Below are 18,562 nucleotides of genomic sequence, written 5' to 3' on the forward strand. Positions count from 1 at the left end.
CAATTAAAACTTTTTGTAAAAGAACTTAAAGAGTCTGGATTATTTTTTAAAATATTCTTTTGCATTTTTTTGAAATCTAGTTAATGTGAGTATATTGTGAAGGAGTCTCATAGCCTTAAGCAGCTGCAATAAACAGTCATCCCTTGGAACTGAGAACTAGCTCAGCTGTAGCATCCTCTCCTTGGAGTCCTTTCCTTAAGAGTGGTACAGCATTAACCAAAACGCACGCGGACGCTCACTACTCTGAACGACCCGTATTTGGCCTGTTTTCTCCCTCCCTCCCCTCTGCCCTTCCTACCTTCTTTCCTCTCTTATTTCTTCCCTCCTTCCTTCTTTCCTCCATTCTGTCTTTTGTTTTCATTCTGTTTTTCTTTTTCTTTTTTGTGTTTCAGGATATTCATTTGAAAAAATCTACTCTTTCTTTGGATGACAGCGACATGGGAACTCGCCTTAATAGTTGGAATCTTGGGGTAAAAAAGCATTTGTTTTATGAATGTATGTTGATGTGGCAGAATCATTTTGTGTTTGGAAACATCTGAACTAATTTAATTCTAAACAGTGACTCTTACCAATGCTAGACATTTAGTCCTGGGTGAGCACTGGGAAGGACTTGGGGAACAGGAAAGAGAAGCGTGAACGGTCCCTGTGCTCGACAAGCTGGCTTTCTTGTTGATGAGATGAGATCCGCACATGAAACGGTTAAATACAGTTTCAGGCAGTATGTGATCGAATACCAGAATGAGTTACCCAGAAAGTAGAATACTGAAGGCCACATGCGTGAAAAAGCTCTCTGGCAGACTTCAGGCGTGAACCACCGTCGCGAACAGCAGTTTTCATTTTCAGAGGCCGGGGTGCCAGCGTGCTTTGAGGGTAGAGGGAAAGGTGCCAGGAACTTAAGGCTGAAGGAGGCATGAAGAAAGGCGGAAAGAGCAGCACTCAGGGGGCAGGTGGGCAGGGCTGCCAGGCTGGGGCCTGTTGGAGCTTGAATGCCAGAGCAGAAGTTGAGCTTTTAGATTTGAGATGGCCGTGAGCTCTGAGGTTAGTCCATTTCCACTTTACACACAGGCTGTTTAATGCTTTCAGGAAGTGAAAAGGGGTTTAATCAATTTTTAAAACCCAACTTTATTATTATAAAAATAATTTGTAATTTGAAAAATACAGAAAGTCAGATATGCTGAGAGATGTATGAACATTTTGTTGTATATATCTTTCCCTCATTTTCTTCTGCATGTATTTATAAAATTAAACATTAAACAAAATTGGGGTCATATTATAAATGCTATTTTATTACGTGCTGTTGTAAATTTGGGATAAGTTTATAGTAGTTCTATTAGCATGACTATTAATGGTAGCACTAATTTCTCTTTTGAGTGGATAGTTCATAACTTACTTAAGCATTCTGATATTTCGGACATGTAGGTTGCTTCCAGTTTATTGCTAATATAAGTAACAACTGCAACAGAATTCCTTGAAAGAATCCTTTTGTTCCTATTTGGTTGCTTTCTTAGGTTATGTTAGGTCTTGGAGCATTGCCTTCCATGAGGTGTACACCAATCTATTTTCCAACCAGAAGTCTCTAGGACTGTTCATTTTTTACTTCTTTGCCTACATCAGGGACTGTCATTTTTGTAAAAACCCTGAAACCCTTCTTGCTAATAATGGTCTTTGATGGAGGCAGTGCTTTGGGCAGGCTGAGTGGGTGGTGGTACGAAGGCTGTTGGATGTGTACCGAAATGGAGAAGGGAGCAGTCAGGTGTGGGGGCTCCACCTTGCTGTGACTCCAAGCATGGAAGAGATGGAAAAGGAAAGCATTTCAAAGAGAATAAAGAATGCTTGGTGACCCGAACAGGAGGGCATCTAAAGCTTTGGTTCCAGGAAAATGGAGGGTTGGCTCGCTGTCAGCTACCTGGTTGTCTGATGGGGGAATCATTTCAAGGGTTTCACCGTTTTATCGTAGACTGCTAGCGTTTGGAGAGTAATCGGGGAGGTTCAAGTTTTCACCTCTGTGGTCTCCAGGGCTGCAGTCTTGTTTTGCAGCCACAGGCTGGACGTGGTGGCCGCACCCAGAGCCTAGAACGGCTCTGTCTTTAGAGACTTCAAACCGGGACTCAGTGGCCACCGTCAGAGGGTCAGAGGTGGTGGACATGAAGGGATTTGAGTGGGTCATTTGAAGGTATGTTAATGAAGAAGAGAGAAATAGCATTGATAACCAGAGGGGAATAGGTCAAAAGAAAACCATTTCCAAATTTGACGGGGTCGGGAAAGCTGCCCCTGGAACGAGTCCTGTGTTACTGGTGTGGGAGAGGAGCGAGGAGGCGTTGGAGAGCAGAATCAGAGAAAGACGTTCTGTGATGTCCTTCTGAAAGGGCCTCTGCCCTGGGCCGTTCGGAACTTCTGATGTGTGCGTTTCGTGGCACACACAGTACTTTTCACGAATATTTAACTGTTCAGAGGATTAAAGTTTTCATTTGTATAATAAAATTAAGATAAAAAATCTAAAATATTTTGAGGTACTGCCTTAAACCTAGGGCCGCCTGGGATTTTGTTTCACACTTTTATTGTTCAAAGAATGCACTAACTGTGAAATAAAGTCCTGCATTTTTATATATTTATAATATGGCTGCATTAATCAGGTTCAACTATATCTCTTGATCACAGTAGAATAATTTAAATATCCAGTGTATTAAAAAACTTAGATTTTGCTTTGATTTTAGTTTTGTATGAGAATGTGTGATGGACTTTTATTTTTTTATTCCTCTGAATGATCAGTTAATAGCTAGTTAATTTTTGTGCTTTGTACTAAGGGCACATTTTTTTTAATGTTGCTGGCATGCCTGTCAACACCTATTTTCTGATGCATTAGAAGTTCCAGATTTTGAATTTTCTAGTTTTTGTTGAAAAAATACATTTCCCCTAGTTACATTCTTTCTTTTCCCAGGAGTGTTTTAATATTTTCCCTGTGAATATATTATTCAAGTAGAGATTTACTTCCTAAACCTAGCTGTTAAATTTCCCTCCTGTATTATTATTTTTTATTATTATTACTCTTTAGCCTTTTTAACCTTTAGCTTTGGGGGAGCTTTTTTGCTTTGTTAACCCGTCTTATATACATTTCATTCATGACAGTCTTTATATAAACTTTTTTTTTTTTTCCTGAGGAGGACTAGGGGGTCTGGAGAAGGAGGTTCTCTTGGGCCTTGCATGGGTCACCACCCCCAGCCCTTCCCCACCCGGGACTCTGTGCTGACTGTGGAGGCTTGCTTCCACCAGGAGCAAACAGTGGGTACACTTTAGGTGACCCCTTAGGTCAGCTCTCTGCAGAATGGGCAAGAGAACATTCTGTTCTGTTCTGGAGAACTCATGTCCTGGAGACCGCGCAGGACAGGATGGTCAGCGGGAGGGTGGACAGCACCCCTAGTCCGGCGGCCCCCCAGGAGGGCAGGGCCCCTGGTGGGACCTCCTGTCCAGGGCCAGGGGCACCTGCAAGTCCCGGAACCCCGGGCAAGGAGCGTGGAGGCCGGGGGAAGTGTGCCGAGCTGACCCGCCGGGGAGTCCAGGTGGAGGAGTGGGGCTGCGGGGTGGGGAGAAGAGCGCCTGGGCTCCGCGAGGTTGGGCTCACGGTGACAGTGTGCGCGGTGCTGCGAACGCGAACGCTGTGGGGTCTGACGGCGCCCGTGCACGTCCGCCTCTGCTACGGCGTGCGGTGTGCCCGCCCCTCGCTTTCTCTCCGGCTCCTGGAGGTGCCAGTTATTAACAGTTTTTCTTTAAAGTATGCAACTGAGCCATTCTCTGCAGCGGCTAGTGACACTGCATGTGTGGACTGAATATGTATTTTCCTGATGACTGATAAAGTTCAGTTCAGTCCAGTTCAGTCGCTCAGTCGTGTCCGACTGTTTGCGACCCCATGAATTGCAGCACGCCAGGCCTCCCTGTCCATCACCAACTCCCAGAGTTTACTCAGACTCATGTCCATCGAGTTGGTGATGCCATCCAGCCATCTGTCGTCCCCTTTTCCTCCTGCCTCCAATCCCTCCCAGCATCAGAGTCTTTTCCAATGAGTCAACTCTTCACATGAGGTGGCCAAAGTACTGGAGTTTCAGCTTTAGCATCATTCTTTCCAAAGAAATCCCACGGCTGATCTCCTTCAGAATGGACTGGTTGGATCTCCCTGCAGTCCAAGGGACTCTCAGGAGTCTTCTCCAACACCACAGTTCAAAAGCATCAATTCTAAGGCGCTCAGCTTTCACAGTCCAACTCTCGCATCCATATATGACCACAGGAAAAACCATAGCCTTGACTATACGGACCTTTGTTGGCAAAGTAATGTCTCTGCTTTTCAATATGCTGTCTAGGTTGGTCTGATACAGTTAGACCCCTCTGAATACGTTGATCGTCCCTCCAGTGCAGTTTGGGTAGCCTCCCACGGTGCAGTGCTGACTGGGGACTTGCACGTTCCCCTGTTGGGCCCTCTGCCTTTTTCTTGTCAATATGTAAGCGCTTTCTATGTATTCTGGATGAGTCCTTTCGGAATTTAGTATGGTAAACAGTTTCTGCCACTTTGTTGCTTTCCTCCATTCTCTTACTGGTGTCTTTGATGAACAGGAACTAAAAAAATTTTTTTAATTTTTCTTTATTCACTTGCTGCATGGGGCTCTCAGTTTTGGCTCAGGCTTGTGAGCTCTCCGTTGCAGCATGTGGCATCTAGTTCCCTGACCAGGGGTTGAACCCCTGCCCCCTGCTCTGGGAGTGCAGTATTAGCCACTGGAGCACCAGGGAAGTCCCAGAAATTGTAAATTTTCATGTGGTTCATTTCCCCATGATTTTGCCTCGTGAAAAAGTGCTTTCTATGTCTGTGTACGGTGTTTGGCTGTCTTGAGTTCCTGAAGCTGTTCTCCCGCGTCGTCTTCTAGCAGCTCTACTGTTCTACTTTTTCTACTTGGAACTGCTTGCCACCTGGAGGCGATTGCAGGGTGTGCTGTAAGAAAGGAAGTAAGGACCTGTGGCCCTTACGCGCATCCACCTGTGCTCTCCGTTACTGAGAAGCCTCTGCTCTTCCCGCTGCACTGTGAGGTTTTTGTCTCCAAATCAGACGATGGTTCGTCTGTTTCCGTTCTGCCCTTTGGCTTGTTTGCTTCTCCTTGTGGCAGCGGATGGTGTCTCTTATCTGTATTTTATTTGTGCTCATTAAATGTTGAAATGTGAGTAAACCAATTTGTAGTATTGTATTTTTTTCTGTGGAAAACATTTTTCAATTTCTAAAATGTCGACTTTCAGTAAGAGCACTATTTTGGAGCATAAGTGGCGCTGGTGACTGAATTCACTTCATGCTGTAGAAAGAGGCCTGGCCGTTCTCCTGACGGGCGCTCTGACTGGAAGAACAGTTGTTCTGGTTGTGCTGCTAGTAATATGTTCCTTAGAATGCCCTTTCCTCTAGGATGGCTGAAATACCAGATAAACTGTCTTTCTGTTTTTCTGAAACCTTGGAACATCTCTCTTTGATCAATATTAGTCTATAAGGAGGTCAGTTTGAGCAAATCCTGAATAATTTGAAAAAAACAAGCTGACAGAACTCTGAACAATTCTGCTAAAAAACTAAACAAAGCGTCCAAAGGCAGTTTCCATTAGAGAGCATTCAGATATCTGTTTTCATGTCTAGTTTAAATTACTATTTATTTATTATTGTGATTCTACTTGTTTTTCAAACAAGAAACATTCTGTCGTGTGATTTATTCATGCTATTGGAACTTAATTATTTTTGGCATTACTGTCTGTATAATATTTTGTTAGACTTTAATGTTTCACATAAGCTCTTTTTATCTTCCATTTTGGACATTCCTTATTGTGGTATTCTTTCCTGAGGTATTATGAGAGAACAAGAAGTCTTCTGAAAGAGCATGAAAAAAATCAGTGTTAAGACTGTTTACAGATTTCTGCAAGTCCCTGTTACTTGTGGATTACAAAGTGGGAACATTCAGCTTCAAAGCACATCTGGCTGCTGTTATAAAATCAGAAAATAGATTGCTTATTTCCCTCAGACAGACTCAAGAACATGCTCTCCTATGAATAATTCTCATTACACGTTAAGAGTGGGTATGAGACAATGTACTGCAAATGAGTAAGAACAACAGAAGATTTATGCTTGTCTCCAGCATTCCCTGTTGCTTTTAAATATTAGAATAGACCTTTTTGTCAACTTGAGAAAGGAAATTTATGATAACACGATGAGTCCTTAACTTCTGTATTTAATGGTTTTTAAAGATGAAGAAGATGAAATAGGAGTTATTTCTGCATAGTTGAAAGGCTACATTGTAATTAGCTAAACCAGTATTTTGTACCCTGCTTATAAATGTAGAGCTGGGTAAAAATAAGTCACAAATGGTTTTTTTGGCTTTTGGGTTTAAATGTTAAGCTTAATTAGAGCTTGAGCATCTTTGAGAATGCTCTGTTTTTCTCTTCCTCTATTTTTCCCCTTGTATTTAATCCTGCTTCATGAGTTAGGCTTTTGTGTGCCTGTGTCTTTGAAGGACTTACTTTCTTTGCTGTTTTTTCCATTCCAAAAATAGAGAATGGTTACTTACTTTTCATATATATACCTTCAGACAATAAATATTTATTGAGTGTACTTGGCTGCCTGCTGGAGATTGGCTGCCTCTAGTTTTCAAAAAGCTGTGTATATATAGTACCTTGTTGTTTACTAAAGACTATGCCTCTTTCTCTGGTATGATATTTAAGTAGACTTTATTATTATCTTTATTTAGTAATGTTTTCCTGAAGTAAATGTACTAAGTCATACACCCAACAGCAGGCCCCACATTTGCAACACTTCTATTATCAAAGTTTTAATTTTTGTTTTTTAACTTAATTTGTTTGTTAAAACTTATTTATTTATTTAAAAACTCATTTATGGACTACGCCAGAGCCTTTGACTGTGTAGATCACAACAAACTGTGGAAAATTATCTTAAAGATATGTGAATGCCAGAACAACCTGACCTGCCTCCTGAGAAATCTGTATGCAGGTCAAGAAGCAACAGTTAGAACTAGAAATGGAACAATGGACTGGTTCCAGATTGGGAAACGAGTACATCAGGGCTGTGTATTGTCACCCTGCTTATTTAACTTCTATGCAGAGTACATTATGTGAAATGCCGGGCTAGAAGAAGCACAAGCTGGAATCAAGATAGTGGGGAGAAATATCAATAACCTCAGATACACAGATGACACCACCCTTATGGCAGAAAGTGAAGACGAACTAAAAAGCCTCTTGATGAAAGTGAAAGAGGAGAGTGAAAAGACTGGCTTAAAACTCAACATTCAGAAAACTAAGATCATGGCACCCGGTCCCATCACTTCATGGCAAATAGATGGGGAAACAATGGGAACAGTGACAGATTTTATTTTGAGGGACTCCAAAATTACTATAGATGGTGACTGCAATCATGAAATTAAAAGACACTTGCTCCTTGGAAGAAAAGCTATGACCAACCTAGACAGCATGTTAAAAAGCAGAGACATTACTTTGCCAACAAAGGTCTGTCTAGTCGAGGCTACGGTTTTTCCAGTAGTCATGTATGGATTTGAGAGCTGGACCCTAAAGAAAGCTGAGTGCCAAAGAATTGATGCTTTTGAACTGTGGTGTTGGAGAAGACTCTTGAGATTTCCATGGACTGCAAGGAGATCAAGTCAGTCAAACCTCAATGAAATCAGTCCTGAATATTGGAAGAGCTGATGCTGAAGCTGAAGCTCCAATACTTTGGCCATCTGATGCAAAGAACTGACTCATCTGAAAAGACCCTGATGCTGGGAAAGATTGAAGGTGGGAGGAGAAGGGGACGACAGAGGATGAGATGGTTGGATGGCATCAATTGATGGGCATGAATTTGAGCAAGCTCCCGGAGTTGGTGATGGACAGGGAAGCCTCGCGTGCTGTAGTCCATGGGGTCACAAAGAATTGGACATGACTGAGCAACTGAACTGAACTGATTTATTAAAAATTTTTTTTCTTGGAGTCTAGTTGATTTGCAATGTTGTATTACTTTCTGCTGTATAGCAAAGTGAATCAATTACACGTACACATATATCCACTCTTTTTAAAATTCTTTTCCCATGTGGGTCATTACAGAGTCTTGAGGAGAATTCTCTGTGCTATATCGAAGGTTATTATTATTTATCTATTTTATATATGTGATGTGATTTAGCTGCTAAGTCGTGTCTGACTCTTGCGACCCCATGGTCTGTGTAGCCTGCCAGGCTCCACTGTCCATGGGATTCGCCAGGCGAGAGTACTGTAGTGGGTTGCCGTTTCCTTGTCCAGCAGATCTTTCCCATCCAGGAATCAAACCTGGGTCTCCTGCGTTGCAGGCAGGTTCCTTATCAAGTGAGCAACATATTTTATATATAGTGGTGTGTATATGTCAATTCCAGTCTCCTAATTTATCCTTTTCCCCCATATCCCCTGGGAACCCATAAATTTGTTTTCTATAACTGTATGTCAAATTTTTAATGTATGCCTATCTGGTGGCTATAAAATACCATCTTTTGAGGTATTACTTTACATTTTTCATAGTCCTAAGTAGTTTAAGCATGTTTTCATATGCTTATGTCATTCAGATTTCCAAATCTGCCTGGGGCTTTAGTATAAAATTGAGACTTGAAGGATGCTAGGTGCATGCTTACAGGGACTGGAGCTGGTGGGCAGAGGTAGAGAGGCACAGGAAACCTGCCGTGTCCGGGTGATGAGAGTCCTTCAGGACCTGGGGGTGAAGTGTGAGGTGAGCAGGAGTTGGGGGAGGCCGGGGCCTTGGCTGTGAGAGGATCACTCAAGGGTGCTTGTGTATGCAAAGGCAGCTACGCTTGACATTTTATTTGTTAGTGGGACACCAGAAATATATCATGCAGTACGTATTCTAAGAAACATGCTAAATATTAAGACATATGGAAGACATTTTCATTATAGTTTAATTAATACTCAAATATTAATGTCTTTATTTTAAAATTTCAGATAGAAAACCCTCGATACCTGAGACAGAAGCCCATCCCAGTTACTCTGGTAGGTGAGAATTGCCCTGCGCTTTCCCTGTGGCAGATGGTCTTAAAATAAAATAATTGTTTAGTTGTTTACAGAAAGTAATGCCAGTCCACACTATGAAGCATAGCAGTCTTGTTAATCCTATCACTTGGAAGTGAATAAGTCACTTTTTTTCCTCGTTTCTGTTATTTTGGCATGAACATCAGGCAGTTTAGAGTTGACTTTTGGCCACACCAGGCCTGAAAAAGTATTGAATGGCTCTTCCTCATTCAACAGATGACTCCGAAATTCAGCCTGAGAAAATCCAGCAGTCTGCACGATGACCAGTTACTCTCCCGCATGCATGAGAAAGAGGTAGGATCGCGGTGTTTCTGGCGCATCTAATCTATGCATGCAGATTTCACGTTTTGTGTAACACAAGTTTTCAGGTCCTAGTTAGAGTAACGGACGCCTGGTAGGAAGAGGCTGTTGTGGGTGCAAATATAGAATTCTGGTGCAGGTAAAGGCAGGTCTTCCGTTCTGTTTTCACTGACATTGGAACATAGCTGCTTTGGAGGGAGTGTTAGTTTCTGCTGTACAGCAGAGTGACTCCCAGATATGCATATACACATCTCCCATCCTTTTTGGATTTCCTCCCCATTTAGGTCACCGCAGAGCACTGAGCCGAGGTCCCTGTGCTGTGCAACAGGTTCTCATTAGCTACCAGTTTTATGCATGGTGTCAATAGTGTATATATGTCAATCCTAGCCTTCCAGTCCTTCCCCACCCCTTTAAGTTTCAGCCTGCTGGAACGACTGCTGCTGACCTCAGTAACTTAAAGGTCCTTTTAGAGCCCCCATGCGAGGCGCGCAGGCTTTTGTTTCCTAGTGCACGGCTGGTGCTTTTAAACAAGCCTGTTGAAATAAAAAGATGTTACATTCCATGAAAACTTTTTGAGGACAATACTTACCTTCAGATGGACCTTCTTTGAAATTCTTGTTCTGAAAGTTTTTCTTTCCTTTTAAGAAATTGTCAGTTGTTTTTACACGTCATTCCAAGTCATTACCAACCATTTTCCCTTTTACTGTTCAGACTGTTTACCATAGAGTAGTTACCTCCTGTCCTTTTGAAATTTTTTCTGGTCTTTTGTGACACCGTATTCTTATTCTTTATGGTCACACTTTGGGTTAGGGCTGAGCATACCAATGTTCCCCACATACGTGTTGAAAGAGAGGATACTTAAAAGTATCCTGTGTTGCACCAGAGATTCATTTCTAAATGTGTGTGGCTTTTTTTTTTTCTGTACCCTTATGTTTTTGTTTTTCTTTTTGGTATACTGGCAAAAATATTTGTGGGATCATTGAGAAGTTTGCATGTAAACATCAACTTACAGCATATCTTAAAATACACCCAGTGTGTATTTTGACTAAAATAACCCTTTGTGTAGTTACATAGTTGTTTCTGCCTATTTTGGGTGAAATTTTTGGTCATTTTTTTTTCCCCTAAAATGTTTAAGAGTATATGCTGGCTGAGTTGCTCCAGTGTGAGAACTTAAGTTTCTTTTAAAGAAGTGTCTGTGATTATAAAATAATTTTGGGTGTTTATTAAATAAATTTTGTAAAATATAATAAAATAAGAAAAATAAAGGTTTTTAATTGCCCAGAGTGGGGAGAAATTTTGTAGAATACAGCCATATGTAAAGAAGGAAATAAAATCACCTATGAAATTAATATATAGAAATGAAGAAGTAGCATTGTGTTGACTTTGATTCTTTTTTTAACATATTCTACAGAATACATGTTATTTTTCTTTAGACAATTGAGATGATATAACCTGAGTATTTTTGTATAAGTTGAGTATATTATGCTACTAAATATTGTTCCTAAGCATTTCTTTCTTTATTTTTGATGTCCATTCTTCTATTTCTCATATGTGTTTAACATGAGGTACATACATCTGTACATGTAAAATTTAGTAACATCAGAACACATTCCTGCCTATTCTTGGCTACAAGTCAATACTGTGAAGTATCTCTCTGGCTTTCTGCAGGAGGTTGCTGCTGTTCAGCTGCTAAGTGCTGTCTGACTCTCTGTGACCCCGTGGACTGCAGCACACCAGTCCTCTCTGTCTCTCTTTTTCTCCAGGAGTTTGCTCAAGTTCATGTCAGTTGAGTTGGTGATGCCATCCAACCACCTCACCCTCTTCTCTTTTTGCCTTCAATCTTTCCCAGCATCAGGATCTTTTCAATGACTTGGCTGTTGGCATCAGTTGGCTAAAGTACTGGCATTTCAGCTTCAGCATCAGTCCTTCCAGTGAATATTCAGGGCTGATGTCCTTTAGGATTCACTGATTTGACCTTCTTGCTGTCCAAGCATTTATTTTTAATGGCTGTATTATAGTCTGTATTATAGAATTATCCCCAGTTAATTTGACGTATCCCTATTGTTAGATATTGAGATTGAGTTTTCACTAATATAAGTAATTCTGAAAAAAAAATCCTCATATCTCTATCTTTATATGCATTCAAATATTTGTATGCGGTAATGAACTATGTCTTACACGGTAAAATTGAAATGATGGAGTTTTGTAAGTATAGTAGCATAAAAAGTTTAACCTCTAAAATAAAAATTAATACTTGGAAGCCTTATAAAAATTGTATGTGATTTTAAGATACAAGTAAAGAATGTATTATATGCAAAAATGAGAATGAATGTAAAAAGAGGTAATTAGAGCCACTGAATGCTGAGGAAGGTGGCCGTTTAGACTGCCTTTGTAAATATAAAGATACTAATTATATTTTAAATACAGAGCATGGATTTTTAAAAGCTTTTTTCAGTTTTAGGACACAGTTTTTTTTAATATTTTCATTTTTGAAATAGGAAATATTAATCATTAATAGAAAGATATTTATTCAGGCTTTGTCGATTTGCCTGAGTCGCGTGTGCGTCCCTCTGCGGAACCTAACGCGGCTCTGCCTGATGAGCGGCCTCGTTGCCCCTGTGCAGGCGCCCCGGCGCCCCGCCTCCGGCCTCCGCGGGGCCGAGCGTCCAGAGCCTGTCTCCAGGCGCTGCGCTCTTCCGTGCCGCTTCCCTCTGTCCACTGTCCTCCTAGTCTCCGACTGTTACACGTTCATGGCAACTTTCTGTCCATCTACCTTAACCTCATTATATTTGTGTAACTACCTCACACTCTTTCTAGAATGGTGCATGAATAGATGGATAAATTTAAAAGTACATTTAAAAAAAAAAAGTTAAAAACAAGAAACTATCAGTCCTACTGCTTTACTATTTGTGCTGGTTTTCCAGAGATAGTTTTCTAACTTGGACTTTTCTGTATGCTTAAATGCATAGCTACGCTGTGATGCGTTTAGTCATCCTTGAGAAGGATGGTCTTAGGTCCACTGGCGGAAGTCCCTTTTCTCAAATGCTTACTTGTGAGCCCAAGGGTGGCGGCTTTTCTGTTTTGGAATCCTGCAAACCCTTGCACACCCAGGTCAGACAGCCCTGAGGTGTCGCGTGCATGTTCTCATCCAAAAATGCTTCCGCTGTTGCTGGGTCATGTTGTAAAAATAAGGAATAGTTTTGTTTGAGTTATGTTTATTTTAAAATTAAATAGTAATATTTATTTTCACAACACCTGATCACTCTTCAAGGTAATCATTGATAAAAATTTAATATGTATTCTCTTTAAAAGTTTAAAAATACAAATAATGTACTAGATCATACTCTACGTATTGTTTCCTTTTGCTTTTTAAATTCAAACATAATTCTGATGGTTTTTATATGAGTAACATGGCTTAATCCTCTTAAGTAGTTGCGCTGTACTTTGTTTATTGATGGCCCATGTTTTATTACTGGAGGTTCCTCCTGAGGGCTGTAGGTCGTGAAGAATATTTTGCTACAACAAGCCGTGTTTCGAGAGTATCCCTGTGTACAGTTGTATGTATTGCACGTTTATTCTTAGACCATAAGTTCTGTGAAATCTAATTGCACATTTCAATGTTTTATTGATATTGACAGATTGCCCTTAAAATGATGTTATGTCTGCCTCGGGCTGTAGGCATTGGTGAGAGGGGAGAGTGATGGCCAGTGGGCGTGCGTGTTCCTTTTTGGAGTAATGAAAACGTCCTAGATTAGACTGGGGTGATGTTGCATAATTCTCTGATGTGTTGAAAGACACCCGATTGCGTACTTTAAGTGGGTGAATGTTGCGGGTCGGTCTGCTTACACCTGCACCAACAGCGTGTGAGAATGTCTGCCTCCCCATTCAGTCAGCAGCACCGACGTATAAACACTTTTATTTTCTGTGAGACAAAAAATAGTATCTTGTTTTAATATTTGCATTGCTTTTTTATGTGAGAATGAGCATATTTTTGTCTGTTGTCTTTTTAATTTCACTTTTGTGAACTGTCCTTTATTAAACCTTTTTCTATATTTTTGTTAAATTTTTGTCTTCATCGTGATTCCTTAGCAGTTTGTATACTAAGGAACTCAGGTCTCTGTCATATATCTTACAGGTATTTTTCTCTGTCTTTTGATTTATTGCTGTCTTTTTTTAAACGTATAGAAGTTTCTTTTCAGTAGGTGGCTCTATCAGTCTTTTCTCTATGGCTTTAGGGTTTTGTATTGTGTAGAAAAGATTTCTTATTCCAAGATTATGAAAAAATTAATTCACATTTTTGTCTCTTTTAAAATCTCATCTTTGTATTTAAATCTCAGGTCCATTTCACAGGGTTTTACTCTGAGTAGTGATGATAATCTAGATTAATCAGTTCTTAATGTTACAAAATAAAAACTTAGGAGGTTGAGTGCTTAAGTTAAAGAATGCAGTAAGTGTGGAAAGAATTGAGTGACGTGAAGGCCTCTGTAGATTACAGAGTTTGTCTGCATTTAATAAATGATTTAATTCTGTTGATGCTTTGGCGAGTTCTGAAATCTTTAATCAGCCTTTGGAAATTAAACTTTATAAAACACAACTTTCATTTTAAGTTTATAATTCTGTAGAAAATACCTTAGATGTTAAATGAGTAATATTCACAATATTATTTTATTAGAGTTGAAGAACTGTAGTAGTTTTCTTTTGATTGGTAAAAACACACATATACATTGTTTTAAGATTATAAATTTTGTTCAGTGTATTTGGCTTTATGGGAAGACATGTCTGGTGACTGTGACCCTTGATTTTCACCTTAGCCTGTCATTCACAAACATGGTTGGACTTGTCTGCCTTTGTAATTGTTAACACATTTCCTGTGATATCCACATCACAGGACTGTGTGACCTTGAGCACCATCAAGCAGTGTGCTTCTTTTTTTTATTTCTTTAGTATTCTTAAAAAAGATTTCTGATATAGATTAAGACATTTGGAAAACCGTTGTCACTGAAAATGAAAGAAGAGAACACAACACAACGAGAGGAGATCAGTTTTCAGAGCAACCATCAGTTCTCAGAGAACAGATGGTAGAAATTGCCCTTTTTGTGAAATAAAATAGAGTATTTCCTTTGAACTTTACCTCCACCCACAGTGACTGTTCCCACCCATTGCCTAAAAGGCTGCCTTGCTTCTTTCTTACACGTAATGCCAATTAGGCATTTTTTCCTTTTGCAAATCTCCTAGTAAAATGTAGAATTTAAATAAATCCAAATGACAAAATCTACAGTCATTGATGTAATAAATGAAAGAATTTATACTTTAAAGCATTTCTTATGAATAGAGCATTCAGAGACTCTCAGTCTTACAAAATGCAATAATTATTCAAAGGAAAACCATCGTGGACCACATGCAGGCAAGGGTTAGATCCTGACCAAGACGCCAGCCGCCTGCCGTCCACCTTCTCAGTCCTCCTCTCGTCCACCTCCCCAACAATAACCACCATCCTGACGTCTCTCATCGTTTCCCTCCTTTACTTTTTAAGTTGACTTTGCTACCAATGCCTGCCTTCTTAAGAATGAAAATACTTTTGTTCAGTGGATTTTGAACTTCATTTAAATACAACTAAACTTTTCTGCTCAGTAGCATGTGGGTAACACTCCTGGTTGTTAGGCACTTAGCTGCAGTTGGCTTCATTTGCAGTACTTTCTATTAAATGAATCTGCCACACTTTCTTGCCATTGTGTTGATGAATCTATCCTAATTTTTGACTTTTACAAACAGTAGCCCTGTGAACAACCTTGTGCGTGTCTCCTGACACATATGTACAAGAGTTTCTTCAGGGCAGTGGTTCTCAGAGTGTGGGCCATGAACCCTGTGATCCCTAAGATCCATGAGGTCTATGAGGTCAAAATTATTTTTGCAATAATTAAAAATAATCTTTTTACTGTACTTACATTTGCATTGACTTTGCACACAGAGCGTTGGGTAAAACTATATCCTGACCCACATCAAGGCAGTGGCACCAGATTGTACCAGTTGATGTATTCTTCATTGCCACATGCTCCCAGGGAAACAATTACCAATCTTACTTAAGAATGTTCTCAGTGAAGCAAGTAGAAAATTATTAATTTTACTAAATCTTGTAACTCAGATACACATCTTCTGGCTAGCTGAGTGACAAAGTAGAACTGAGTATAGAGGGCTTAGGGTGCATATGCAGGCGTGTGTGGGAGCACCAGAAGGAAAGCCCCAGGGGCTTCCTCAGTGATGAACTGTGATAGCTCCTGCTTCTGGGATGTCATTCTCACCTGATGTAATGACTGACAGACAAAATACGGTTATTCAGACTCGGTTACTGGGAGACAGTTTCTGGAAAGTGAACAAATTGAGCCTGTCACTTTAAGCAAAACAACTGACCATATTCACTCTGATGATAGAATTTGACCTTTTAATACAAATTAGAATTTTGGCAACCCTGTATCAGTCACTGTGAGCTTGAGAACTTTCCAATACTAAGACTTTTCCGATGAGATTGGTGGTAATATTAACCAGTGTGAGGTTTTGATATTATGTGATGAAATTTTCAATATTTGGAAATCTCTGCAACTCATTGAACTGATGTTTTCCAAATGAGTAATGCATGATGTTATAGCATCAGACATGGGTAGCAGAGCCATTCCAAGTTCAGGACAGACCAACAGACCTGCTGTGACAGCGGAAGGCTGGAGCCCACTGCCAAGTCCACTGCCAAGTCCACTGCCAAGTCCACGGAACTTAGGAAGCCTAGCACTTGTGAGTGCTGGTTTACGTAGAAAGAATATCTGCAGTTACAAAAAGGGGATTAACATACTCGACTTTACAACTACCTATTTATGTAAGGAGACATTTAAGGAAGAACTGTGTTCCAGTATTACATATTACACAGATTCTCTGAGATAATAGAGGGGGATACTCTTTTCAACTGCTTTTATGAGGCAAACACAACACAGTTAGAACCAAGAACATTTCAAGAAAAAAATTAAATCCCCTTAAAAATAAAAACAGTGACAAAGTTCATTGTCAATACGTTGAGAAAAGACTTGTTTAATGAATGATGCTGCTACAACCTTTCAGTTACTTGAAAGAAAATAAATTTGGGTCCTTTCCTCTAAAAACAAAAATAATAAAACAACAATAATAATACATAATAAAACAATAATAAAAAAACAAAAATTCTGGATGTACCTAAAACCTAACCTATAAACACCCAGACAAAAAGTTTCAAAACAACAAAAATCTTGACATCAGGTCTTTCTTACCCAAAAACCTTTGCAAACTCAGAATGAATAAAAGAAATGATAGAAATATTTGACTCAGTGACATAAAGAATCTGTAAGGTAAAAAAAAATATATAAGAAACAAAATCAATTGAAAAACAATCAATTTGGGGAAAATATTAGAGACGGACTGTGAATGTATATACACGCCTTAAACTAATTCAGAATAAATAAAACTGCATGCCAGGCTTTACTGACCACAGACAGGAATGTGGATGAAATTGTGAAAGGGCCTTCATAGAAGACCGGATTCAGAAGGCCCCAAATGTGTGACATATTTATATCCTGAATGTTCATTGGAAGGACTGATGCTGAAGCTGGAACTCCAGTACTTTGGCCGTCTGATGCAAAGAACTGACTCATTGGAAAAGACCCTGATGCTGGGAAAGATTGAAGGCAGGAGGAGAAGGGGACGATGGTGGATGAGATGGTTGGATGGCATCACCGACTCAATGGACATGAATTTGAGCAAGCTCCAAGAGTTGGTGATGGACAGGGAGGCCTGGTGTGCTGCAGTCCATGGGGTCGCAAAGAGTTGGACACAACAGAGGGACTGAACTGAACTGACCGAAACGTGTGACGAGGGGCCAACAGGCAGTGGTTTTCAGGGAAACGCACATGAGGATCGTAGTAAGATGTCTGTCCTTCCCGCAGAAGTGTGAATTTGCCTTTAATAGAGGGCAAAATAGATCTAGATAATCTGATTCATTGCCATGTCTTTTGAGAACCCACCCTGTAGAAAGCAAAATCCAAGTGTGCTGGATGCATACAGGAGAATGCTTGGCCGTGTTGTTTGTAGTGGAGACTGAAAAGAAAGTGACTATGCATTAAGAGTGTAGTTGAACAGATTTATTTTCTGCTCATTAAGGAATAGTTGGTAAATATTTAAAAAATGAATAAGAACTAGAGCAAGTATTTTTAGAGGGATTTCCATGAGATATTGTTCAGAGAGAAAGACAAGGTGTAGAAAATACATATTTTTGTATTCATAATACAAACATTCATAATAAAAAGTTATACATTGCTGAGGGTGTAGCAGTTTAGAGAAGAGGCCCACTGGGCATTCCTACAGCAGTGTGGGGTGCGTGGGCCGCACGCTGCTCTGCCATGTCGTGGGGGACCCGGCTGGTGGGCAGCCTGTCCGTCCTCAGCTCACAGCTTCAGTCTCTGCACCTGAGGCCTTGGTTACTCATCCTGCAGAAAGAAAGAGGGTGGAGGGAAAGCCACTTCTGAGAAAACACGTCTGTCGCAGTTGCCTGCGTCCCCTCTGCCCCATCAGCCCCCCACCCAGCCCAGGTGGTGGCGTTAGTGGGGCCCCAAGGGAAGAAGAGAGGAACAGATGTCGGGGACCCTCCTGGCCTGTGCCACACAATACCAAGTGGATTTGGCAAAATATCACTTCACAGTGACCCTTTCGGGGCAGTGGCGTGGGCTGAGTATCTGAGTATCTGTTCCTTAGCCTGTAGAGTGATGTTTGTTCAGAAGACTTTTAATCAACTTGGAGGTGAGCACAGAGTATACCCAGTGTACGAGTGTGTGCAGTGTGATTGCTGGACTCGTGACTGTAAGGTGAACGTGGAAAATGATGTTCTGTTTCATACAGGAGTTTATTTTAATTTAATTGTGTACTTTTGAAAAATGGAAAAGTAAATTAATAACATCTTTAAAATATTTTCCTTGAAGTTGGACATGAAAACAAAGCTGATGGAAGCTAAATATCATGAAGAGAAACTTAAATTGCAGCAGAAACATGACGCTGATGTTCAGAAGGTAGGGTGTGTACGGTTTATTATTTTTTTAGGATTGAGTATTTGAAATATTCTAGGTCTCATGACCATCCACTTATTATATTTACATGCTTATGAGAG

At 40.3% G+C, this 18,562-nt stretch overlaps 1 protein-coding gene across 7 annotated transcripts in view; it reads left to right on the forward strand.

Annotated features, from left to right (window-relative positions):
* Positions 1 to 18,562, forward strand: part of CEP112 (centrosomal protein 112) — a 324,857-nt gene that overhangs the window by 39,374 nt on the left and 266,921 nt on the right. For 6 of the 7 annotated variants that reach the window (XM_055574950.1, XM_055574952.1, XM_055574955.1 and 3 more), the window contains exons 6-9: positions 393 to 470; positions 9,001 to 9,048; positions 9,304 to 9,381; positions 18,378 to 18,464. In XM_055574950.1, coding sequence (XP_055430925.1) covers positions 393 to 470; positions 9,001 to 9,048; positions 9,304 to 9,381; positions 18,378 to 18,464 — 291 coding nt within the window. The remainder of the gene's footprint in view (positions 1 to 392; positions 471 to 9,000; positions 9,049 to 9,303; positions 9,382 to 18,377; positions 18,465 to 18,562) is intronic. The other variant, XM_055574956.1, reaches the window with a different exon arrangement.

This window comes from Bubalus kerabau, chromosome 4 (assembly GCF_029407905.1).
Source record: "Bubalus kerabau isolate K-KA32 ecotype Philippines breed swamp buffalo chromosome 4, PCC_UOA_SB_1v2, whole genome shotgun sequence".
NCBI lineage: Eukaryota > Metazoa > Chordata > Mammalia > Artiodactyla > Bovidae > Bubalus > Bubalus kerabau.